At 43.9% G+C, this 24,953-nt stretch overlaps 3 protein-coding genes across 7 annotated transcripts; 2 read left to right on the top strand and 1 right to left on the bottom strand.

Annotated features, from left to right (window-relative positions):
- Window positions 1-22: 22 nt before the first annotated feature.
- LOC108056200 (multiple coagulation factor deficiency protein 2 homolog) lies at window positions 23-1,016 on the bottom strand. The gene is made up of 4 exons (XM_017139907.3): window positions 768-1,016; window positions 622-709; window positions 419-560; window positions 23-343 (listed from the first exon to the last, which is right to left on the bottom strand). Exons 1-4 carry the CDS (start codon window positions 923-925, stop codon window positions 216-218), a joined length of 516 nt encoding a protein of 171 aa, XP_016995396.1. The 5' UTR covers window positions 926-1,016; the 3' UTR covers window positions 23-215.
- Window positions 1,017-1,126: 110 nt separating this feature from the next.
- On the top strand, window positions 1,127-2,012 carry LOC108056201 (piercer of microtubule wall 1 protein). The gene is made up of 2 exons (XM_017139908.3): window positions 1,127-1,388; window positions 1,454-2,012. The coding sequence occupies exons 1-2, from the start codon at window positions 1,250-1,252 to the stop codon at window positions 1,657-1,659; spliced, it is 345 nt and encodes a 114-aa protein (XP_016995397.2). The 5' UTR covers window positions 1,127-1,249; the 3' UTR covers window positions 1,660-2,012.
- Window positions 1,900-24,869, top strand: LOC108056196 (microtubule-associated protein futsch). Of its 5 annotated transcripts, XM_070216784.1 has the most exons (11): window positions 1,900-2,041; window positions 2,097-2,440; window positions 11,128-11,441; window positions 12,108-12,233; window positions 12,303-12,422; window positions 12,508-12,899; window positions 13,936-14,136; window positions 14,198-20,561; window positions 20,634-20,717; window positions 21,826-22,308; window positions 24,410-24,869. In XM_070216784.1, the coding sequence occupies exons 1-11, from the start codon at window positions 2,037-2,039 to the stop codon at window positions 24,554-24,556; spliced, it is 8,580 nt and encodes a 2,859-aa protein (XP_070072885.1). In that variant the 5' UTR covers window positions 1,900-2,036; the 3' UTR covers window positions 24,557-24,869. The 5 variants fall into 5 exon arrangements, with proteins under 5 accessions (XP_070072885.1, XP_070072884.1, XP_044252239.2 ...); XM_070216783.1 differs by having other exon boundaries at window positions 14,198-20,717; window positions 24,410-24,868; XM_044396304.2 differs by lacking the exon at window positions 24,410-24,869 and having other exon boundaries at window positions 20,631-20,717; window positions 21,826-23,594.
- Window positions 24,870-24,953: the final 84 nt, after the last annotated feature.

Below are 24,953 nucleotides of genomic sequence, written 5' to 3' on the forward strand. Positions count from 1 at the left end.
TTATGTATCTATTTAAATGTATATTAAATCATTAGATTGTAGTACAAACGAGGTGCAGTCTAGTGCTTGGTTTTCTGCTTGTGGTGTACAGTCTCAAATGGTTCAGCATGGAAATCAGATTAGTTGCTAAATATTTTAACTATGCTATTTCTATTATTGTGTCTACTTCGGTTGCTTTGGTTTGTTGAGGACTGCTAATCGGGGAGTTGGTGGGATTAGCGCAGGATATTCCTATCAACATTCAGTTGATCCTTGCCACCAGTTATGGCCTTTACGAATTCCGGATAATGCAGCAGGCCATCGTTGTTGTCATCCGCAATCAACAAAAACTTGTCGATGGCCTCTGGAAAATACAAAAAAATATAACGTAACAAGTAAATATAATATGTGATGTAATTAATTGTCAAATAGTTCGTACCAATAAAGTGTTCCAGCTCATCGGTGGCATTTTGTAGGTATTCATCCCGCTCGTTGTTCTTGAAATAGTCATAGTTGTGATGCATCGCGGACTGAATCATCTCGAGGCCATCCAGTGCATTGTTATTGTCATTGTCATGGGCCTACAATTATGAAACAAATTAGTTGGACCCACTGTTCTTTATAGGTGAGTTAAGGGTCTACCTTGAACATGTAAAAGATTTTCTCCTCTTCGCTCAAATCCTCCAGATTGGCCTGCACTCCCATGTCCTTCAGATCGTCATCGATGCGACTAAAAAAATTATTATTTTGAAATTTAAACAATTTTTACGCACCCCACCCCCACTTACTGCTCCTCATGGGTGAGATGCTGGTCCACTCTCCTAGTTTCGCCCCGAGGATGATGTGGACCCCTCTTGAGCGCCAGGGTTCCGTCGAAGGTCTGGCTGAAGCTGGCTATGCAGATGATGAAGTTCAGCAGGTTCGATAGATTGCACATCCTATACATCGTGAAGCAAACTTTGCAGGAAATTGTTGTGTGTTGAGTTAAGTTTTGTGTATTTTCTGCGGGGTGGGTTGGCCAGGCCACAACTGTCACGCGAGCTGTCAAAAGCGGTTAGCCATGCGCAGGCGCTGAAATTTGTGACTTTTGGGGTACGAGTAAAGTTCCCCCAAACCGGTCGACTGTCAAAATTCAAACATAGCAACCTCTTTGGCAGTTGTCCCGTTGGTTCAATAGCATTAGGCACTGTTTGTTGGTTCAGCCCAGCACACACCGTCGCGTTAAATATTATTATTAAATTTTCCATCAGTTAAGAGAGAGTTTGAGAAAATGTGCGAACAGTACTGTGACAAGTTTGAGACCTTCAATCCGGAGGTTGAGTTTGCCAAGTTTCAAAAACGCAAGCCCATCGTGAGGACTGCCCAACTCTACGAGAATCTGCACAAGCGGGAGGACATCAAGTGTCCCTGTGAGTGGGAGGATCTTTGTTCCCCAAAAACCGATTATTAATATTATTAAACATTTTCTTAACAGACAGCTTCAAGGGTTATGGCGTGGAGACAGACCCCAATACAATGTACCGTACCTGCAACTCGGAATATGGTTACTATGCGCCCAACGCCTATACCATTCCCAAGCGCTTCTATCCACTTCCCCAGAATTTCTCCAACGAAGTCGTTCGCTTCGGCATGTATCGCAATTTCTCCCTCAACACCCACATTGATCGCACCTTCTACTAAGATTTGATTCCAATCAAATCCCGCTCAAATCGTTTTAGACTTTATACACAATTTTACCGATTTCTATGCCATTTTAAAATTTTATTCCGGTCAACAAGTGATGCATCTTTCTCCGAACATTTGCCTTATTAAGCAACCTTAAACAAATCTATCAATAACAAATTTACAAATGTAGGAAAGCAAAAAAAAATAAATATAATTCTATGAAGTCACCCAAACGACACTGTCTTTGATTGTTATGTTAATTTAAGTTATCGGTTTGCTTTTTGTAAAAAAAAGAAAAAATTAAAAAAATACACAGCTAACTCAAGACCAATGCAATCGTTCAAATTAAAAGTAAGCCACCAACTGCTGAGTCTTATCATCGAGTCGACAAAATGAGGTGAGCCATATTAGCATATCTATGATAGCTGGAAATTCGGAGTGCCGTCCTCTAGTGAAACCAAGAAGCTACTCGATGCATTGCTGTGCGACATTTACGGCCGGCAGGAACAGTTGGCCAAGCGAATGAGGCGCTGCTGTAGGGATCCTGCCTTCCCACGCCGATCCCCGAAGCAGAAGAAAGGACAATTGGCTCAGCTGGCCAGCGGAATGGTGGGAAATCGATCCACCCTGGAGCGCTTGGATGTGCGCAAGCTCATCGATGTTTGTGCCATCCTGAAGGTTGAGATCCTCATGCTCGGCTATCTTTTGGAGAGGGTCCTAGTGGCCAGGGATCGCCTGCAAAGACATCAGGAGGTTCTTTGCGAGTTCGTCACCGCCGTGCTCGTCGTGGAAAGTGGTAAGTTTGGTATTTACTTAAAACTACATATAAATTAATTATTAATTTAACGTCCTACCTTTAATGTTGGAAACTTGTAAATCATTTTGGTTAAACCAATCTCAAATTTGAAGAAAAAAGAAAACTTAAAAGAATTGACTTAGAGTATAAAATCTTTTTCTTTCATATTATTAAGCATTAATATAATTTATTTTTTCATATAAAAATTATAATTCTAAACTTCTTCCACATGATTTTTTTTGACTGCAGCAAATGTCAAAGTGTGCGTGTGGGTGGGTGAGGGGCGGAGCCACTGCGCAGGCTCCAAGACTGACAGCTGGGGGCTTGATTTTGGCTTTGGCCTGAGTTTTGGCCACCGCCGTCAGTCAAGTGCGGAACTCTCAGCTGTGTGGATCGTGAAGTGCGGAATCGAAAGGGCTGAAAAAATATCAAAAAAGCTCTACGCTGAACGCTGAAAAAATCCTCGCTAGCGTCACGCACCGTGCATGTATGTGTGCGTTTGTGTGTTTGTGTTTGCTTTTATTGAATGAACTTTGTTGTGTCCTGTGGCCGTTTGCCAGTGTATGTGTGAGAGTTGTGGGCAGGTGAAGCCCACATGCATGTGAGTGTGTGGGTGTGTTCCGCAAGGAGGAGGCTGACTTGATGACGACACAACGCAGCATAGAGACTGTCTGACGGGCCACACACACACATACGCATACTCTCAAAAAAAGCTATACTCTTACGAAATCAGACTTAGTGTGCGTGAGAGTACCAGTGTGTGTGTGTGTGTGTTTGTGGGAGCCAGCGGTTTGAAATAACAAACGTGTGGAACTGGCCTCCACAAGCATTTTTGCCTGTCTTATCTATGTTTTTATACCATCCCCGCCTCTTTACCACCCTCTTTTCTCTCTATGTGTGTGCGTGTGTGTTACCCTTGATATTCCTCGACCAAAATACCGATGGTAGATGGTAGCTAGAAAAACAAGAGCCATAAAAATAAGCGCGTGCAAAAGTAGCGTGCCATACCATTACCATGTTTTTATTTATTTATTATTTAACTTATTCGATGGAGGAAAACACACTTTCTAATTGAATTCATCGTGGAATAAGAGCAGCGTGCGTAATGGAATAATACGATTTTATCGATCGGGTTGAGCAGACGAGCCTAGGGAAATGCAATTAAGAACTGCACTCGCCCAAAAGCAGGCAATCGAAAATTTCATTAAAACCCAACGGCCTGTTTTAATGCATTTTCCTAGTTCATTTCACGTTTGCAGCCGCTTTGGCTGCTCTGGTTATTGGTAATACACCCCCTTCCTTTCCACCAACTGCTGCTATTTTGATGCCTGCCACTGCCACTGCCACACACTCACACGAGGTGCCTCTTTTGGCCCTGGCTGATATGACCAGCTATTGTTGCTGTCATTGTTGTGCAGTGTACGAGTGTGATTCATGTCACGCTCTCACACTCGCCAACCAGCCAAAAGGCTCACGAACTGGCTTTGTTTGGCAAAAAAAAAGAAAAAATAGTTGATTGTGGATTGCATAACTACAAAGAATGTCCCACAAAAAAAAAACCACGGCAGAAGAGTTGAAGGCCGCACGGCTTTAATCCATATATATCTGGGCCAAACCGTTCAAATCCATTATTCAGCAGTTGAGCAACTTGGATGAGTGAGTGGCTACCATTTACCAGGGAATAAAAACCGCTTTGCAACAGAAAAGTTAAGAGAAGTTCAAAGCAACTTTAGATGTAATGTCAGTTCGTAATTAATGGCCACAACTACCACAAATCTCCTTCGGCCTTTCAGCTATTTCCTTAATTAAATGCCACGTGGCTTCAGGCTCTGTTTACCTCTGCTCTCGAAACCATGAAGACCTGCCCGAACGTAATGGCCACAATCCTTAGTATTAGGCTTATTAGGCCCGTCAGAAGCAGCTCGTGCAGAATTATACATTTAAATGCCATGAAATTTTAAAAACGAATTCCGGCTCAAAGGTAATTACTTGGCCAGAAAGGGGGAGCCTCGGCAAAACGTAACAACGAAAGTGGGTCAAGAAAGTGGCTAGTAAGGCGGGGATCGATGAGTGCACCACAAGTCGTACAATGGCATGGCTACAGTCAAAAAAAATAGTGAATTATTTTCATAAAAAAACAAAAATTAAAATTAAAAACTATGCAACAAAAAATGTCTTCCAATATCCCCACCAAAACCACTGAGACAGATATTTATGAAAATACTTATTTATATTAAGATATTTATTTGAATTCTGTAGAGATACTTCTTTTTATAATTCACCCCACCTAATCCTTTACTATTTTCCAAGTGTAACACTAAGACACTGCTTAGTGTCCGCTTTTTTCTAGACATTTTCCCCCAAGTCAGCAGTCACCTGGCCAAGCTTTGGGAACTGGGTCTGCAGTTGCTTAGTTGTCAAGGTTTTCCCTCTATTTTTTCGCCACGAAAGTGTGTGTGAGTTGAATGTTTTTTGAGCTCTTCTGCAAGGCGAACGAAATAGTTTTCAATGACATTTGAGCCACGGCGATTTGTTTGTGTGTGTGTGTGTGTCTATAAAAACCAGTCTACAGTCTTGGCCAAATTATATAACTTCAGCATGCCACAAATACCTATGCAAATAGCTCTATAACCCAATACGTATTTATAGATGTGCATGCTTAAGTGTAAGTGTCTCTATGTGTATTCATGTAAATCTTGTGTAAATAATACAATAGGCCACAGCAACAACAGCAACAACTACTACTACTACTACTACAAGAACAACGAAAAGTACAAGAAAAATGTAAAACCATAAATAGAGAATCCCCACAACAAAAACAGCTACTACTAACTGCAGCAGCAACTACAAAGAGCCGCTGCGAGCAGTGGCAGAAATCATAGCATACCGTCAGGCGCACGTTAACTTAACATGGGTAACTATGCCAAGCCAAGCACCAACCAGCTAACAACACTCATTCTGTCTATTTCTCTCTGTGTGTGTGTAAATATATTAATTTTGAATTAATCAATTACTTCTCAAGCCTATTAACTGTCCATCGATGTACTTTACCTTGTGTTTTTTTATAGCCCGCCTCAAAGCGAAACCAATTTACTCTGCCTTCGATACTTTGCTCGTTTTTTGAAACAAAGACTTAACTCTCGCTCTCTCTCTATCTCTCTTTCTTTACCTTATTTGTTTGACAACGTTTAAAACGAACCAAATAACAACGAAAAGGTAATTTATGCAAAAGAAGTTCAGAAGAAAAGCGTCTGCATATATCATAAAATATTCGTTGGGCACACATTCGCAAGGGTGGACCTCTAAAAAAAAATATTCATGATAAAATACTACACTACAGATTAAACTCAATAAAAACATGCATTGTTTTTGGTCATTTTAAAGCCTAATCTAAAAATAACAATATTAAGAATATATTACTAGCTTACTCTTATAACTGCTATAACAATTAAATATAATATTTTTCATACCCAATTTTTTTTTTCATCCATCAGGATTTTTTAAATACAGTCTCCAATTTATGTGTATATTATGTAAATAAATATTTTGTTACAACCTAAAACTGAGGTCCGCTCTGATGCACACATACAAAAACATCGCACATCCACACAGTCGAGGCACACATACATACATACACCTACGTATTACTCATGGTAAACGCGCACAATTCTAATTTTGGCGGCCGCTTGTAATTAACATTTGCATTTTCGTAGGGCAAGGGCTTTCCCCTTGCTGGCATAAATTTCCATTATTTCGCCATGTCGCAGTGTTGGAGGCGTTCGACCCCATTTAACCCATTTATATTTATCCCTCCCCGGGCGGTGAGCACATAATTTGAATTTTTCGCTGCCGTTTCTTTGTTGGATTCCTATTTGAAAAATCTACACTTTTCGATATAGCGATTATCCTGTAACACCTTACACCCCACACACATACTTACATACTAAAAACATACATCTGTTGCATGTTGGCCAAGTTGTTGCTGTGCTTCCTTCCTGTTTTTTCCCACCTATTTCAGCAATCATTTTACGCTCTGCTGATTTCGCTTGTACGTGTTTGCCGTGTTTCCTGTTTTGGCTTTTGATTTTTCTCTCAATATCACCGACACCTCTCACATTTTGCCATCAACTTGTAATTACTGCGTCGCAGTTTACTTTACACCGACAGAGCGGTTTATTTATGACGCCCACCGCTTTTATGGCGATGCAAAGTGACACGAGCTGCTGTGTGTGGGCGGCTGAAAGGCTGAAGGATCCCGGGGTCCTGGAGGACTTTGGACATGTGCACACACGTGTGCCAATTCCGAGGGGTTCCAGAAATCCGAGCTTCAGCTAAGCGGATGATAACGCAATCTGCTTATCCGGCTTGTCAGGGAGATATGCGAGGATTTCTGACTGACTTGGCTTTTAAACATTGATTGATAAGTAAATTCAACTTTGTATTTTTACAGTAATGAAAGTTAAATTTTTATTCATATCTTTTGAAAGACTAAATGTCTAAAGTTCTGTTACATTTAATATTATTCCCTTAAGCCATCAGAAGATTATTCATGTAACAATTAAATTAAGCCTTGTAAGGCAGGCTTGAAAGGGATTTCTACATGAAAGACTCTTCCGGAGAATAAGCTCAGAACAATGTTGCGACTTGTGCTTTTAAATACCATCTTGATTGGGTACCAACTGATTTTCTTAAAAGTTTTAAAGTAAGGCCAAGGACCAACTGGGCTGTCACAGGCACAGATCCCTTATCAAACTTATGTAGCTGCAGAAGCAGATGGAAAAATTGAGAGAATAATAAAAAACTTGCTTGCTTTTGGCAGGACACACTGTTCACTTAAGTTTTGAGGGCCGGGCTTATTGGAATTGACAGGCAGTTTCAGTCCGCGTGATGCAAATTGATTGGCTTTGCTCTTCCAATGCCCGAGAAGGGGACCCACGTGGCGTATGAGTAATGCTTTCGGGACGTAATTCGAAAATTTAATCAAAGTTAAATAGAGGACACACAACTCGTGTCGAGATTGCGAAAACTGCAGCAACAACAAGTGTTCCTTGGGGAGTCATTATGTAAGCCATCAAACGCAGCATTTACCCTTCGCCATTTTCCCCATTTTCCTTTTAGCTCACCCCTTGATTTCCCTCGCTTTCCCTTTTGCATAATCGCCTGGTGGAGTGCTTTTGTCTGGGACCGCGTGATAAAGGCGAATCGCAATCGCTAAGCCGATAATCATTGGGGTTAAGCATTGCAATAGTTTAATGAACCGGCGAGCATTAAATTTATCATCTAGATGGCCGTTGACTGGGGATTTCATTAGCAGCCTCACGCCCGAACTGACACTAATGGCTCAGAACGTGCCTGCGCATCCGAGGCCCTATATAAAAGTCTCTGGCCAACTGCATCGGAGATTGGGCCAGAAGAAAGTAGCCGCAGACACACAGACGCTGCCCAGAGCTCCCTACTTTCCACAACACTTTTGGGGTCATGCCATCCCGAGGGATAAATGCGGTTTAAGTACACAGCTTTGGCTGCTTTCGCACAGAAACTGAATGGGGACATGGGCATTACATAAAGTAAAGTAAATCTCTTTTGAACTGCTCAAAAGGTGGCCAAAAGGGAAGCTAAATTTAAGTTAAGTCTTAGCGCGGCGTACTAAAAATGTTTTACGGTAGAATACGGTTATAGCCACACTGGGGAAAAATACCGTATTATAATTCTTTTAAGAGTCATGCTTATACAATACTGGTAAAATTGATATTAAATAATATCATTTTGGCGATTCCTCTCTCGGAAATTCTCTGACTTCGAAAAAGTGAAGAAAATGCGATATGGCGACATAAACTTTGTGAGTCGGAGCGAGAAGTATAAAATAGAGCAAGATAGCGCTTAAAGTTACATGAGTGTGGGGGTGAACGGCACACTTCGAGCATACCAAATTGATATGCAGCAAGTCAAAATTAATTCCAGATAATATCAAATTGATCATCGTTTCATGTCAAGTTTTTTCGGTAAAGTGCGTACAGAGCTTTGCTGCTTTTCCTTGCAAATTTTTAGAATTTCAGCAGGTTGATGCTTTGATTTTAAAAAATATTCTTGATTGTTGGGAATGCTGTTAATTGCTTTGAAATTTCATTATTAAATAAGTTTAATTATTTTTATTTACTTCTTTTCTCATCCTTTTTTATCCAGTTTAAAACTTAAACATTTACAAACTGTACTATATTCTTAAGAAAATATTCTTGATTTAAGCCATATTATTTATGTTACTGCCATAACCGTAAAATGGTCGCTTTTCTTTCGTTTCTTGTTCACCTATATAAATAGCTGACAGGACCCATATTCTTTCGGCTCATTAAACCAACTGTCATGCCTTACGTGTTTTTATGGTTGAGTACACAAAACTCACACACACAGCACACATTACAGAAAAAAAAATAAAACGAACAACACGCACGTGATGCTGGGCAAAGTTTAGTTTTGGTCAAGGCCCAAGCATTCGGCCAAAATGTGGGCTAACTATCGCAGCCTTGACTAGCCAAACACTCGTAGGATCACATGTCCTTGGGCAGGCGCATTTAAAATAATTACACTCACTTGCATACAATAAAGAACGCTTCTTCTCATTGTCATTCGCACATAAATCTTCCATGGAAAATGCACTTGAAGCGGAGAAAAAATATGAGCCCCCCAGGGCGGCCAGTCCATCCTCAGGCCATAAAGAATGTTTTTACGTCCGGCGCCTAATTGGTGCGAAGTTAGGAACCCCATTACATAAGAGTCGGCGCAATTAGTATTTCATTACCCCGGGTCGGGGTCTCCTGAGGTTGGTCCTCCAGTCTGCGAGAGGCCCGAGAGCTTCGCTTCCTCTACCAGCAGATTCTCCAATTTGCTGAAAGTAAACAATCCCATGTTTGTTTAGCTTTAACTTTGGGCAACGGCCATTTCTAACTGCCTCTTCATTATACAAATGCCTTCCTTCGAAGGAGTAAACATCTTGGGTATAGCACGCTTACATACTGAAGTGTATGTGTGGATTTGCATAAGCATGTAAATAAGCGATGGAGGAAAATGGAAAAAATACCAAGCAATCATGTTTATCAAATACAGTTTGGCGTGCCTAACTAGAACTTTCTTTAATCAAAGTATTCCAAGGCAAAGAGGCAGTAAGTAAACAAATAAAAGAACTTCTTTTTATGGAAATCTTGCAGAAAACTCAAAATAGCTTAAAACTATCGTTAAAACTTCTTTCAATAATATACTTCGTTATACTTCTTTCAATAATGTTTTATAATAATTATTTATTAATCAAAAGGTCTATGAAACTTAATTGAAGTTTAATTTTATATAATTTAAAATTTTATTGAAAGAAATAAAAAATAATGCCAAAAGCTTACACAAGTAAGCGAATTATTACACTTTTAGTATCTACTTTGAGGCTCCATATTAATGGATTCCCCGCATTTTTGGTTGTCTGCTTTGAAGGCAAACAATTACACCAATTTCCCGAGAAATTCTTTAAAAAACGCAAATTTTATTTCCACACATTCCATTCCCATTTTATTTCTCATCAGAAGCTTTGGCTGAGACCCGAGAAAAATAAACAGATTTTAGCTTTTAAATTTGACTCACGTTCCGCTCGAACCGCATGCGCTTGATAAGCTGGAAACCCAGACCAGAAGTGAAAAATAAAACGGAAATCAAATTATCAGCCATAAAGTGCGATTCTATGGGCCACACGAGAGCGTTTGAAATTCAAAAGCTGGGAAAAACCACAAAAAAATATCGATTCGTGGGCGAAACTTTAACCCAGGCCAATCTTTGTATCTTCATATAGCCCAGTGCAATCTGAATTTATGCTGCTATCATAAACCCAGCGAAAGACATCATATTTTTTATTAACTTGACCTTTGCTGCTGAGCATGTAAGCGGGGGAGGGGATCAGGAGGAATGCCTGTCGGCAGCTGTCTAGAGCCTAGAAGCCGATAAAGTTGAGCCACGAGGATATTGTTCTCATGTCGGGGTGTCAGCATCGCAGGGCTAACTATGTTTTAGTTGGGATGCCAGGACACATAGGACATACAGTATACATATGTATCGCCCGCACATTCTCACCACCCGCAAAACACTTGTCAACTGAAATAAATGTCATGGTCAATTTAACACAGAGACGGACTCTCGTGTGTCTGTGTGCGTCGCTCTTCAATGGAGTGTCCTGTCTCATGTTGGCTTGACTTTTTGATTTGGTTTTGGTTTTAGCCGCCTTCACCGATGTTTCGTCCCAAGGATGTGTGGCCGCAAATCGCATCTTCGCACTACATGCATGCCGCATTTCTTTCGCTCTCTCTAGTTAACTCGCCCATCGACATTTCTCGCAATCATTTAGATCAGAGCACTTGATTGATTAAGTGTCTAAGCTATACAAATATTTAACTATAAATATATACATCTTTGTATTCTTTCTTCTTCTCTCTTTTGCGCGCTCTTAAAAACGTATATTGTGCCAACTACCAACTCTATATTATAATATTACGAATATCTATATATGTAAAGTTTGCATACTGCACGGATATTGTAAGTGCTAAGGATCCAGCAGCCAAGAGCCCAGAATCCTATTTGAATAGACTGAACTAAATCCTTAACCCGCAACGCCGGTCGAAAGTATGCTATATAAGAATTTTGCTTAACTTTTGCAGACGATGCACAGCCTAAAATGCGTTTTAGCCTCTCACCACCGCCACAGAAAGCCATTAGCAGTGCCCGCCTAACCTCGCCCACTAAAAACAGCACCACCACCAGCTGCTCCACCACCCCCGGCAGCAACGATAGAAGCCCCATTAGCAGCAGCACCACCACTATGCTGGCCCGCAATGGCGGAGGCCACGGTACCAGCCCCACCGCCTCCGGATCTGCCGACGATGAAGCCACCTCGGACTACAACCAGTGGCTGCATGCGATGAAACTGGTGGCCCGACTGCCCGGAGGCACTCCACCCGAGTTCCGACGCAAGGTGAGATTCTAACTGGGCCTCGGCTTTGAGCATAAGGTCACAGGAAATGGGGAATATACGAGTACCTATATTTATTTTATTTATTACTGCAATCCCCTCAATCTGTAAATTAAATATACACTAGGTGTCTAACATCCAACATACATTCCGTGATAAATATTAATGTTATATTAATATGATATGATAATGATATTAATTCATGTTTAGGTTTCCATAACCTATTTAAATTTTTTTTGTAATTAAACAAAATCGACAATGAGCTTTTCATTTCTTTTATTCATTAGTTTTAATCAAGGACTGTAAATAACAGTTTTTTTGTGATTTTTCATTATTTGGAGTATTAATTTGGCTGTTTTTAATGCACTTTTAAGGCCAGAAAATGAAAAATATAGTTGTTTTCAAAAATCGCAGATTTGTATGAACTGTGTGGACAACAGTGTTATTTTAGACGTTTTTAGCTAAATATCAAAGTTTTGCTTTTCAAATAAAAGTCTCAAGCAAGTGAATGCCTAACAAGAAATAATTTTCATAAATTCATTTCACATCTTAAATACTTACTTTTAAATATTGTTATCAAACTTTTAAAGCGAATTACTTAAGGCATACATTTATGCATTTCTATTTACGAGTGAATAACCCTTTAATTTGGCCAACTACCTTCCCTAGTTGTGGCTCTCGCTGGCGGACAAGTACCTCAAGTCGAAGAACGTGGATTGGACGCAGCAGCGGGAGAAGTGCTTCTGCGAGGAGTGGCGCGAGGACGACGAGGAGCTGGGCATTCAAATCGTCAAGGTGAGTTCCAGCAGTCATGGACGGTCTGTCAGTCCTCCAGAGAATCATAAATGTTTCGCCCCCGTTTAGGATCTGCATCGCACTGGCTCGAATCTGTGCACCGGCCCCGCGGGCTCCATTAACCAAGCCAAGCTGAAGCGCATCCTGCTCGGCTACGCCCGCTACAATCCCGAGGTGGGCTATTGCCAGGTGAGTGCCCCTCGAAAGGATCTTTGTCTGCTGCCTGCACTCGAGAAAGTCACAAACATACGCCAACACAATCCTTCACATTCAGGGCTTCAACATGCTGGGAGCCCTCATATTGCAGGTGATGGACAAGGAGGAGGAGGAGTCCATGAAGGTCATGATCTACCTGGTGGAGGGCGTGCTGCCGACGGGCTACTTCTACGGCTCGATGGGCGGCCTGCAGGCGGACATGGGCGTCTTCCGGGAGCTGATGCAGACGCGACTGCCACGCCTCGCGAAGCACCTGCAGCGCCTCCAGGGACCCGTGGAGAACGCCTTCGAGCCGCCGCTGACAAACGTCTTCACCATGCAGTGGTTCCTCACCATGTTCTGCACCTGCCTGCCCATGTCCTGCGTCCTGCGCGTCTGGGATCTGGTCCTCATCGAGGGCAGCGACGTCCTCCTGCGCACCGCCCTCGTCCTCTGGAGTTTGCTGGAAGAGTAAGTCTACAAGATGTTCTAATCATAATATGTTTTTAACATTTTATCAGGTTAGAAAATGATTGGGCTAAAAGGCTGCTATATTGGAAATATATATAATGCATTTGATCTATATAGGAGTCTAAAATCATTTAGAAATTTTGTATTTAGATTAAAGTTCAACCTAATAATTTGATTCTTAACTATTTGGCTTATTTTACGTACAATTTCATTAAACTTGAATTATAAATATACAAAAATCGAATCTAAAACTAATTTAAGGAAGGTGCTTTAAATTATATTTTAATATATAGTATGGTTTTATCCAACTTAAAGTTTTATAGAAGAATCTGAAAAACTTCTGGGGGTCATTAGTTTAATACCGGAATTTTCTTAATTATAATTGAATGCAAAATTATACCGAAAGTACGAAAACTAATTTAATAAAGGTTCTTTAAATTATCTTTTAATATATAATATGGTTTTATCAAACTTGAAGTTTTATAGAAGAATCTAAAAAACATCTGGAGGTCGTTAGTTCTAATTGCGGAATTTTCTTAATTATAATTGAATGCGAAATTATACCGAAAGTACGATTATATCAATGCGCCCCCAGTGTCTGTGTAGAATGTTTGGGCTGGGTTTTTTGGTGGGTGGTTGGCCAAACAATCGCCGCAGTGCAAGGCGAGAATTTGTGTCAAGGCTGCTGGAATTTTGGCAAGAGTTTTTCTTGGTTGCCAAATGCAATTTAGCAATTCCGCTCGGTCTTTACCCACCAGGAATTTCATGTTCAGACGTTGTGGAACTTTTTATGGTTCTGTGGAAAACAAGTTAAGTAAATATGAAAAACAAAAAACGAACGACATTAAACTGTGCTAAATGTAAACTAGAAAGGGGGTTTAGCAAGGGAGGCCAAGGTCAAGAATTGACTTGGGAAATTGAAAGGATAAGCTCTTGAATGGGTTTTTGTATAAAGTTTTTCGGTTTTATTATTTCGTTTCCTTTATAAGTTTTTAAAGACAATTTCATAATTCATTTTATGTGATTTCTTTTTAAGACGTGTGCTTAGCGTCCGATCTGCGGATGAGTTCTATGGCAAGATGGGTTCCTACTCCAGCGAGCTCCTCAACGGTCATCTGGTTGACTCCAATGGACTGATTGAGCGGGTGGTGAAGCTAGGACCCATTGCGGATTTGCGACAGCTGCGGGATAAGCACCTCTACAACATTGCCCCACTGCGTCACAAACAGGGATTGCAGTGAGTACTATGGAATATAATTTCGCGAAATATAAAGATAAATATCCTTTTCCTTGTGAAGACTCTACTATGACGAGGAGGACACCCACTCAGATGAGGAGCGCATAGCGGTGGCCACCGTTTTTGGCTTGAATTGGGGCAGACGTGGATCTGTGGGACCGACGGCGGCGGCGGCGGGAAAGCAGCAAGTGGAGCAGAAGGACCGCCTGGCCTTGGATATTTCCCTGCTGAAGAAGCAGTATGATCGCCTGAGGGAGCGCCAGAAGCAGGCTCATGTCATCCTAACCACAGCTTGTTCCACGGCAGCGCGGCAGGGATCAGGAGGTCCCTCTACCAACTCCCAGTCGGTGCCGGTGAATCAGTTGCTACTCGGTCGCCCGGCCATTGTGACCAACAAGGGCAAGCGGGTCAGTGCCCCCTTGGGCGCCATTCCGCCCGCTCGGAAGCCCTCTCTCCCAGCGGTCCTTCATACCAAGCCAGCTGCCGAGAAGCAGCTGCGCAGGGGAGAGACTCTGCTCTGGAGGGACACCGATCCGAGCCAAAGGCGACGGGATAGCCTGACCTGGAAGGAGATCAAGGCAGATCGGGCGGCCATGATGCGGGAGGGCATTGATTCGAGCTCCGTTAGGACCCAAAAGCTGCGCACGCGATTCGGAAAGAGCGACAGCTCCTCGTACAGCGAGGACAGCGATGGGGAGCAGGACACCGGAGTGGGAGGAGCAGCGGGAGGAGGAGGATCTAGCACTGACACCAGCCTCTGCGACGATGATGATCCCAAGTCCATGGAGAAGAGTCCCAAGCACAAGGCGAAGCTAGCGCGCAAGCTCAAGGAGCAGAAGCAGCTGAGTTCCAGTTCCAGGGAGGCGAGTTTGGAGCGGCAGAGGCCCAAATCCTGGGCTCCTGGCAGCCACGAGATTCCCTTCATGCTGATGGGCACCGATAGCGGGGATGAGAAGGAGCCGGCGGTGAAGGAGGATGCGGAAGAGGAAAGGGAAGACTTAGGGGAGGATAGTGCCACTGAAAGCGGTCGTTTTGGCTTTGACAAGGAATCGGATTTGGTCAGCTATAAGCTGGAGCCATTGAAAATTCCCAGCGAAACCGAGTTTCCAGTTAGTCCCATAGCCACGCAAAGAGAAAAGAGCGAAGCTGAGGAAGATTTGCTGGAGGAGCAAAAGCGCTTCGATGTGAGCGATAGCGGAGTCACGAATCAGTATTTCGAAAGGGTCAACAGCGTGGAGCGTCCCAATCGACTGGAGCTATCCTACTCGCTCAACGAAGAGGAGACGGATACTAGTGCAATTTACCTGGAGGAACGCGAGAAGGTGGAGGGGCATAGCGGCGATAGGGAATACAAATCGCTGCCCCCACTTTTCGCAAGGGAGGAGGATGATGATAGTGTACAGGTGGCTGGCAAGGTGCCTCAGATTCGGGACGATAACATTCCAGGTGAGAACAAGGATGACTACAAAGAACTGCTGAGCATGACGATAGAGGAGAATTCGGGCTTTAGACCACCTCCTCCCACAGCCAGCACTTTGAGTAATGCCAGCCGAAAGCGAAGGGATCCGCGACGCAAAACCCTGACCCGATCATCGACCATTGAGATCGAGGAACGATATCAGGCTCTGGAGCGAAGAATCAGCCAGGATCAGCCGAATGTTGGGCACTCCAAGTACATTCCCAGCACAGCTGCTCTGGAGGAGCGGTTCAATACCCTGGAAAAGCAACTAAGTGCCGAAAAGCAGCGCAAGGAGATGGTCGAAATGGAGTCCGACTATCCGAGTAAATCCGAGCGAATTCCCTCCACCGCCGATCTCGAAACACGCTTCAATTCCTTAACAAAGCAATTGAGTTCCAGCGAATCTAGTTCCAAAGCTCCGATTGATCTCAAGGACGAAGAGCCCCCAAGTGGCAGCGGTTCCAAGGAGCAAAAGGATAGTGAAAAAACCAGCAAGCTGCACAAATCCGAGGAGCTCCAATCGGATACAAAAGAAACTACAGAAAAAACCGAAACCAGCGATACCAAAGAAAAAGTGAGCGAAGAAAAGGGCACCGAGCAGCCTCGCCTTAAAAAGCTTCCATCAACCGCCGAGCTGGAAGATCGTTTCAATGCCCTGGAACGCAAAATGAGCGTACAGAAGAGCAGCCCATCCAAAACCAAGAAAGAGCCACCCGATGAAGAAGAAACTAAAGCCACTGAAGAACCAGAAGAGTCCGACAAGCTGAAGCAGAAGACAAAGGAGAGTCCTTCAACTACTCCTTCAGAGGATCCCAAAGACGCTGATAAGAGAAAACCAGAAACAAAAAAGATCCCAGAATCACCCACAAAAAACCAAGATCAGAAAGTTAAGGCTGAGTCGCCAAAACTTGAAGAAAAATCTATAAAAGCCAAAACCAAGAAATCTGAAACTTCTCCAATTAGTAAAGAAGATAAACAATCTGATTCAGAAAAGGTTGAGCCTATAAAGAAAGAGGCTGCTGCAAGTGCAGAAGCTCTCAAGAAGCCCGATTCTGAAGCTGGCGAAGCAAATAAGAAAGAAACTGATGTGACCACAAAAAAAATTGATGCCGAAAAGGTAAAAGCCATCGAGAAAACGGTTTCAGAAACTTCCAAGTCCGATACAAAATCTTGTCCTAATGAAAAATCAGCTTCTAGTGAACCAGAATCTGCAAAAACTCCTCGAAAATCTCCACCCTCCACAGAGGAACTGGAAAAACGATTCAATGCCTTGGAAAAACAGATGAGCACTACCAACTTAGAAACACCCAAAGAGGCTGAGCAAACAAAGTCATCGGCTGAGAATCAAACATCAAAAGAAAATGAAAAGGCACAAAAATCTATGAAATCTTTTGATGATAAGATTAAACAAGTTAATACCGCAATAGCAGAAGAGCAGAAGAAAGTTAAGCAGGAAGATCCGGCTGAGAAGAAGCGTAAAAACCTTGAAGAAAGTGAAGCCCCTAAAGAGAAAGAAGAAAAGTCAGAGCTTTCAGAAGAGGGCGGGCAAAAGGTGAAGAGCCAGAGAAGAGCTTCCGAACCACCATCCACGGAAGATTTAGAAAAGCGCTACGAAACCTTAAAGCGTCGCATGAGCAGCAAAAATCATTTTGGCGCAACAAACGAAACAGTTGATGAAGCTCTCGAGAGGATCCAACAGGAGGTGATTTCAGAGGCAGTGGAGGAGAAGAAGCCGCCACCGTCGACTGAGGATCTGGAGAGTCGCTTTGAGGCACTGCATGGTAAGAAGGAGGAGGCCTCTTCGACAACCACACAACCCAAGCACGTAGACGTGGCCATCGAGGCGCATATTCCAAGTCCACCACCACCGCCTCCACCACCGAAAGAACGTCCCATTCTGGCCGAACCCGTTCTTCACCAGCAACAGGCTCTGATCGAGGAGCTGCAGAGCAAGATGCGTGGCCAATCACCCGGCGAGGAGAACCTCAAGCCCAGCGAGATAAATCCACAGAGGAGACAGCAGCAGCAGCAGAGGAGGAATCCCCTCCAACGACCCGCGCCCATGGGCGATGAGACCTCGGAAGCACCTGCAAACACGGCTTACTACAGAGCGGCAAACCATGATCAATGGCAACAGCGCATGGTGCGTCGGTTCTCGGATTTACCCTCCCGGGCCGATCTGGAGAACCGGCTGCAGTTCCTGGAGAGGCAACTCTACAAGAAGTTCTACAAGCAGCGCTGTGCAAGTGATTCCGAAGTTGCATCGAAGGTCAAGCTCCCGCCGCCGGATGACCAGCCGAGCACCTCCCGCCAGGCCAGAGTCCTGGAGGCCGAGGGACAACTGGAGCAGCGTGTCCTGGCGCTGGAGAAGCAGCTGAGCGAGAACAGTCTCAAGCTGCTGGAGGCGATGAGGGAGCGTCAGAGGTCGGGAGGAGCTAGTGACAGTGGATCTCCTCGGCGGCTCAGCACGGAGACAATCGACGCCACTTGCAAGGAGCTGGTCAGATACTCGCAGAACATTGGTGAGCTGGAGGAGGTGGATGCCCACAAGCCCATTAACATAAGCATCAACATCAAAATGATGGTCAACAAGGATAGTGGTGAATCCAAGCAACCGAAAGGTGAGTCCAAGCCCACGACAGAGGATCTCACCCGTCGCCTGGAGCAATTGGAGCAGCAATTGTTGGAGGAGCGGGCCAAGAATGGCTCAATACCAACCGAAAATGAAGTAATCGAACAAATTCCAGAAAAGGCAGCTGAAAGTGACGACTGCAAGAAGCAAGAGAAAAACTGCCACAATCAAAATGTGAAAAGTGACGAAGCTGAGAAGTCGGAAGTGCCAGTTGAGGGGAAAATTGAACCGGAAGCTGTGAAGGAAACCAAAACCCTGGAAAACGAGGAAAAGGCGCAGGCTCGAGCAAAAGAGGTGGTTACAGAAAAAGCCAGTAAAGAGGAAAAAGCTGTGGTGGATGAAAAATCTCCCATTAAAGATAAATCAGAAGATGAAATTAAAAAGAAATCAGTGACCACCAAAGTTGCTGTCGCCAAGGAAACATCAACAAAAGAGAAACCTTCAGAGCCCGAGAAAGAAGCATCCTCGAGCAAAGACCCTAAGCCCAAGGAAGCTCCTTCTCAAGAAGAAACCACCAAAAAGGAAAGTGAAAAGCCTAAAAATGAGGCATCACTCTCCACAAGCAAACCAGAAAATCCGAAAACTGAAACCAACAAATCAAAGGAAGCACCGGTCACCGCCAGCAAAGAATCAACCAAACAACTGCCAGAGAAAAAAGAAACAAGCAAAGACTCGGCTTCCAAAGAACTGCCCGAGAAAATGGTGATCAATGCCACCGAAGTGGGACCCATGGATCCCAATAGCAAAACAGTGGTGCTGCTAATGGACAACGAACCCAGAGCCTCGAAGGTTAGGAGATTGACCAGAGCCAACACCGAAGAACTGGAAGATCTTTTCCAGGCCCTAGAGAAACAACTCAACGATCGGAATCTCGTCAAATCAGAAGATGGTCGCCTGATACGAGTAGATAGCAAGCCAAGTGCCGAGCAAGTGGAGCAGGCCCAGGCCATTTGTGATCTCACCAAGGAAATCGAGGATTTCACCACCGCCAAGCCGGAGGAGAAAGAGAAGCCGAAGAAGGCGGAAAAGGTGGACAAACCAGAGCCAGAAGAACCAGAGGACTACGACTGGGGACCAAACACCGTCAAGCATCACCTGAAACGCAAAACCGTTTACCTGCCCTCCACCAAAGAGTTGGAATCTCGCTTCCGCTCCTTGGAACGTCAAATAAAACTGCTCGAGGATGTGGAGAAGATTGATGTGGAGCAGCGTTTGAATGAAATTGAAAGGAAAATTAAACTGCAATACTCGCTTTCCCACGAAAAGGATTTAAACAAGTACTTGGAGCTGTGTGAGGGTAAGGGTCTGGATGACGAGGAACCATTGCCCTTGGAAACCCCCACAAAGGCGGAGGAAACTGCAACGGTAAGGGATCGATCACGCAGTCCTGGACGCAAGGTGGCCACCAAATCTCCGTATACTTCTCCCACGCGAAAGGCAGCTACCAAATCTCCCTACACCTCTCCTTCCCGAAAGGCAGCCAAATCACCTTATACTTCGCCCTCCCGACATCGCCAGCGATCGCCTTCTCCCACACGCTCGCCGGAAAGGAAGTCCAAGCGGAGTCCCTACACTTCACCAGCCCGCCGCAAGCCACATCCTAACGATCTTCCCATCTCCGACGATCTGGAGTACAAGTATAGGGTACTCGATCTGGTAAGATCCAAATCCAAGGAGAACTTGGCCAAGCGAATGCACGATCCCAACCGAAAGCCGGCCATACATCCACTCGAAATGATTCTAAGCCCCAGTCCGGATGACAGTGCAATACCCACAACAGGGGAACTGGAGCACCGGATACGACTGCTGGATGAAAAACTCAGGTCGCCAGCCAAAACCCGATCCAAGTCTCGCTCCCGATCGCCCACCATCGATGACATGAAACGCCAGAAGATGCGGGATGAGCAAAAGCCACGGACACCGGTCCACAATCTGGAGAGAATAGTCAGTTCTCCTGGCCGACCAGAGCCACCCACTGCCGACGAGCTCGAGGAGCGCATACGCATTCTCGAGCAGGATCACAAGTTTGACTTCAAGACCCAGAAGGACTACAAGGCATTCAATCAAAAGCTCAAGGACGTCATCTCACCCTCGCTTTCCTTTGAGGAATTCCGGGCGGCCAAGTCCCGGGAGCAAAGCCCCCGCCGCCATGGCGCCACAACGCCCAAGTCTGCCCTCCGTCGTGACGATTTCGATGAGACGCACGCTAGCGGTGCCACCACCCACTACCGGCCCACCAGCCCCAAGGTCATACGGTTCCGGGACGAAGACGAGGACGAGGACCAGTTCGAGGAGGCGCCCAGGTCGAAGTCGCGCCACAACAGCGATCGAATGGTGGGCAGCACTAATGACGTTTTGGACTGTTTAGCGGAGAATACTAAAATTCTTCAACGTATTCTTAAGAAGACTCTTGCAGATCAGCCATCGGCCATTCGCAGCTACGCCAGCAGCTCGGAGGGTCTGGATGCCCTGGGTAGTCGTCTAATGAGGGTAAGTTGTAGCCCATAACACAGGTACACAGCCAAAAATTTACAATAAACATTTCTAGTGCTCTTGAGTAAAAGTCCCATACAAACTTATGTTCCATCAGCTACAGGTTCCGCGGTATAGCTAATACAAAAAAAAACGATGTTTGCCGACATTTGCAATTATGTCCCTTATATAATTAATTATTTTTACTGAACTCTGCTCTTCATACATCACGGTATTCCCTAAAAATTAGTGTCCGTTGTCAACTATTGCCCACGGCTTTGGAATTCGACCACATATTTGATAATTCCAAAATTTTAAAGATTTTTCTGATGGAAAAACAATTCTGAAAATTAAATCTTAAATGGAACTAATTTTAAATATTCATTGAATATATTGTTCATTGTATGCTTTAATTTCGGTTTAAAGCGTTTTCATGAGGATTGGATTTCCTATACCAATAAAACCGTTTTTTAATTTATATATATTGTATTCGTGCAAAAGTATGTAACAGCTAGAAGGAAGCGTTTCCGACCCCATAAAGTATATATATTCTTGATCAGGGTCACTAGCCGAGTCGATCTAGCCATGTCCGTCTGTCCGTCTCTCTGTCCGTCTGTCTGTCCGTCTGTCTGTCCGTCTGTCTGTCCGTCTGTCTGTCCGTCTTTCTGTCCGTCTGTCTGTCCGTCTGTCTGTCTGTATGTCTGTATGTCTGTATGTCTGTCTGTCCGTATGAACGCTGAGATCTCAGAAACTACAAAAGCTAGAAGGTTGAGATTTTCCACACATATTCTTGGGCTTCCTACGCAGCGCAAGATTATTTCAGACGAGCGCCACGCCCCCTCTAACGCCCACAATCGCCCACTAACGATTTTAAAATGTGCCTGGCGGTCACACCTTTAAAGATTTCCGAGAAGTATAAATGCAATTTTGTTGTGTATATTTATACCTATAGAAATGTAGAAGACATTTTTCAAATCGGACCATTCATTAAATAATAAGTCATAATAAGTCAAGGCACCCAATTATCATAGAAAACTAGAATTGGTTGGTGGAAATTTCACAAAGTTCAGTTTTGTGTTCTTGTGAACATACCATTTAATCCTAACATATTTATTCTACCTTCTAGGAAACCTCCCCGATTACCAGAACCGGAACCCATACGGGCGTACCTCTGCGAACGGGGGAGAACATCAACGACCGCCTCAGTTCGATCAAGAACTCCATCAAATCGATCGACACCCTGTGCGAGGAGAAGCCCTACCAGAAGGAGAAGTGCCAGCGGTACATCGACTCACTCTTCTCGGACTCGCTGCACTTTGCCAGCAAGAAGAGTTCTCTGGAGGATCTCAGTCTCAGCCGCAGTCTGAGTCGCAGTGAGAGCAGAGGCAGGAGTATTCACAGATCAGGGGACTATGCTCCCTCAATAAGAATCACCTCGGAGCATCGATCGCTGGGCTCAGCGGAGTCGCGAAGGAGTCCGCTGGGCGATCGGGATACCAGTCCCCTGCACCATCGATCGCACAGGGAGGTCAGCCGGGAGCTGTCCCCGCGGCGAAGGCGTCTGCTGGAGGAGGAGGATGAGGAGCGTAAGGATCGGGAGAGCAGTAGGGTAAGACGTGATAACTTGTTGCCAAATTATTTTGCTGATAATCGTAGCGAACTAAGTAGCGGGAGTAGTTTAACCGGGTTTAACCACAAAGTAGATAGACAACTAGAAGAGACGTGCGCCAAGTATGCGGACGATGCCAGACGCTCGGCCTGTCGCACACCGTTGAGCCACCCGTACGAGTCCCGCACCACAGCCACACGCCACAGCCACACAGATCCAGTCCAGATCCAAGCCAGCACAACGGGAGCAGCCAGTGCAACCGATAGTTTCCCCCGGCCCGTGTCGCCCTATCGCCAGCCGTACGATCCCTACCATCGGTCCCCCGTTGGCGCAGGGGGCGGCACACCCCTTTATCAGCCCGGCAAGCTGGAGATTCGCCACACCACCGTAACCTCGACCTTCTATGATCGCTTCCTGACCGAGAAGCAGATCGAGCGGCAGACCCACTCCCGTCCGCCCAGCCGCTCGCCAGTGGTTTCGCCCTCGGTGCCGGCCAAGAGCTACGGGGACTTGTGCAGCACCACTTCAGCCACATCCAGCAGCACCACCACCATTGCTTCTAGCACCTCCTCCTCATTCATGTCCAGCAGCTATGCGGGCGCCTCCTTTTCGCTGCCCTCGAGCAGCAACTACTCCTATTTGAACCCGGGTGCTTCGGGTGTCTCCTCCACATCGCCAAGGGCCAGTTGCTCAGATCTTCGCTCCACCACCACCACTACCGCCGCATCCCTTACCACCGCCACCACAACAACAACAACCACCTCTTCTTATGTGCCCTACAATTTCAGCAGCTCCTTCACTTCTCGCTTGAGCGATCCCATTACCACTTGCTCTGCGAGTACCGTGAGCACTAGTTCCCTCACTCATTCCACGGGTGTCTACAATCCCATGATGTCGTTCACACTGAGGGAACCACTTACCGGCAGTTCCCTGGGTGGTTCAAGTGCCTCTCCATTGCTACCGTTTCAGTTTAATCGAACTTTTACTTCCAACTTCGACAAGGAGCAGAACAAACAGTAGAGATTCACATCAATCGTTAACCGAAGGTTGTCCATTAACATTTTAAAGCCCCTGAAAAACTTTTTCCCAAAGAAATACTATACAGTACTCGAAATAAAGCTCAAAACTTATTATACTGAGAAAAAAATCAGTCTAAGAACAACATTACTTTTCAAATATATTTCATAAACAAAATTAAAGTCTATTTATTAGAATTGTAAGCCTCGAATGGTAATTTTAGTTTATGAAAATTACGTTCTTCGTATTTTTAAAGAGTCAAAGATCTAAAGCATTGTCCCTTGAGTTTCGTAAATCTAAATACTTAGCACTTCATAATTAATTACAAAATCAATCTTAGAATTAAAAGTTAAATGTTGCTGCTTTTTTGATTCTAGTACTAAAATCGCTTTAAAAATATTTTCCTGGTTTTAGATCGGTTTTTATCTCAGTAATCTTAACTCTCGCTAAGCAATATAAATATAGTAAATATGATAAACAGTTATAGGAAAAACTACGTATTCTCTGCAAATACATATATAAAAACCTTGCAAATCGGATATATTTACTCTTCAAGCCACTCTTGCACCAAACCATTTTGGCTTCTTGCAACTTACCTCATCTACATTGACAGCACCAGCAACTCAACTGATCATAACTTAGCAAAGATTTTTATACAATATATATCTACCTACGTATATACAAAGAGTTTAGCTATCGAAACACTGTAACCGAGAAGAGGACAAAATGTTATTCCATCTTTTTTCAGCGTTAACCAAAGTTTAGCTCTAATTCCCTTAACCAGAACACTCAATTAAACTTAAACTTTTCCTTAAAATTAACTAATCAATTTACACGGTCTACACTAGCCAACAAATACCCAGAAAAATACACACACTTCGAAACGGTGTAAAACTCTTAAGTGCATTTTTGGGCCGAGTTAGTCGAGGAAGCTAAGTATAACGATTAATCAAATTACGTTAACTGACTGACACGAGCCGTAAAATTAGTTTGCCAACATTGTTAAATATACACGCAGCCATATATGTATGTACCTATACCAATTTAATGATATATATTGTATTTAATTACATACCGATTGCAGTTGTTGGATTTCAATTATGCAAAAGACACGATATCGATTATGAATAAGCAAGTAAAAGTAAACCCGAACGCAAATGGCTATAGAAACAATTATCAATCGCGGCAGAGGAGCCGAAAGTTAATCAAAACGATTAGGAAAATTTTATGACAAGTATTTCGATTTGAAATCGGCAAGACCCCAAGACATTACCCAATGCAATTGTTAAGTAGGCAAGGGATTATAAACGGCTTCAGTTTATATACGCATAAATTTAATGTTGATTAATGTTCACTTGATTTCTGTTAACCAATTAAGTTGTGATTCTTTTCTTGTTATTGAGACACGTTTGTAAACCATTTATGTTATCGTTTGAAGTTTCTCTGAGAAAACCACAAGCTAACGAATTGGTAAAAGAAAATAATAGTGAAAATATTTTTATTACAAATTGTTGAAGAGTTTTAAGTTTTGAAATAAAATGAAAATATTTAAAACCGAACTTGTGTATTTATGGCATTTCTGAGTCTGAAATATTTCCATCGCTCGGAGAGCGCAACTGATAAGCCGG

The sequence above is a fragment of the Drosophila takahashii genome, chromosome 3R (genome assembly GCF_030179915.1).
Source record: "Drosophila takahashii strain IR98-3 E-12201 chromosome 3R, DtakHiC1v2, whole genome shotgun sequence".
Taxonomy (NCBI): Eukaryota; Metazoa; Arthropoda; class Insecta; order Diptera; family Drosophilidae; genus Drosophila; species Drosophila takahashii.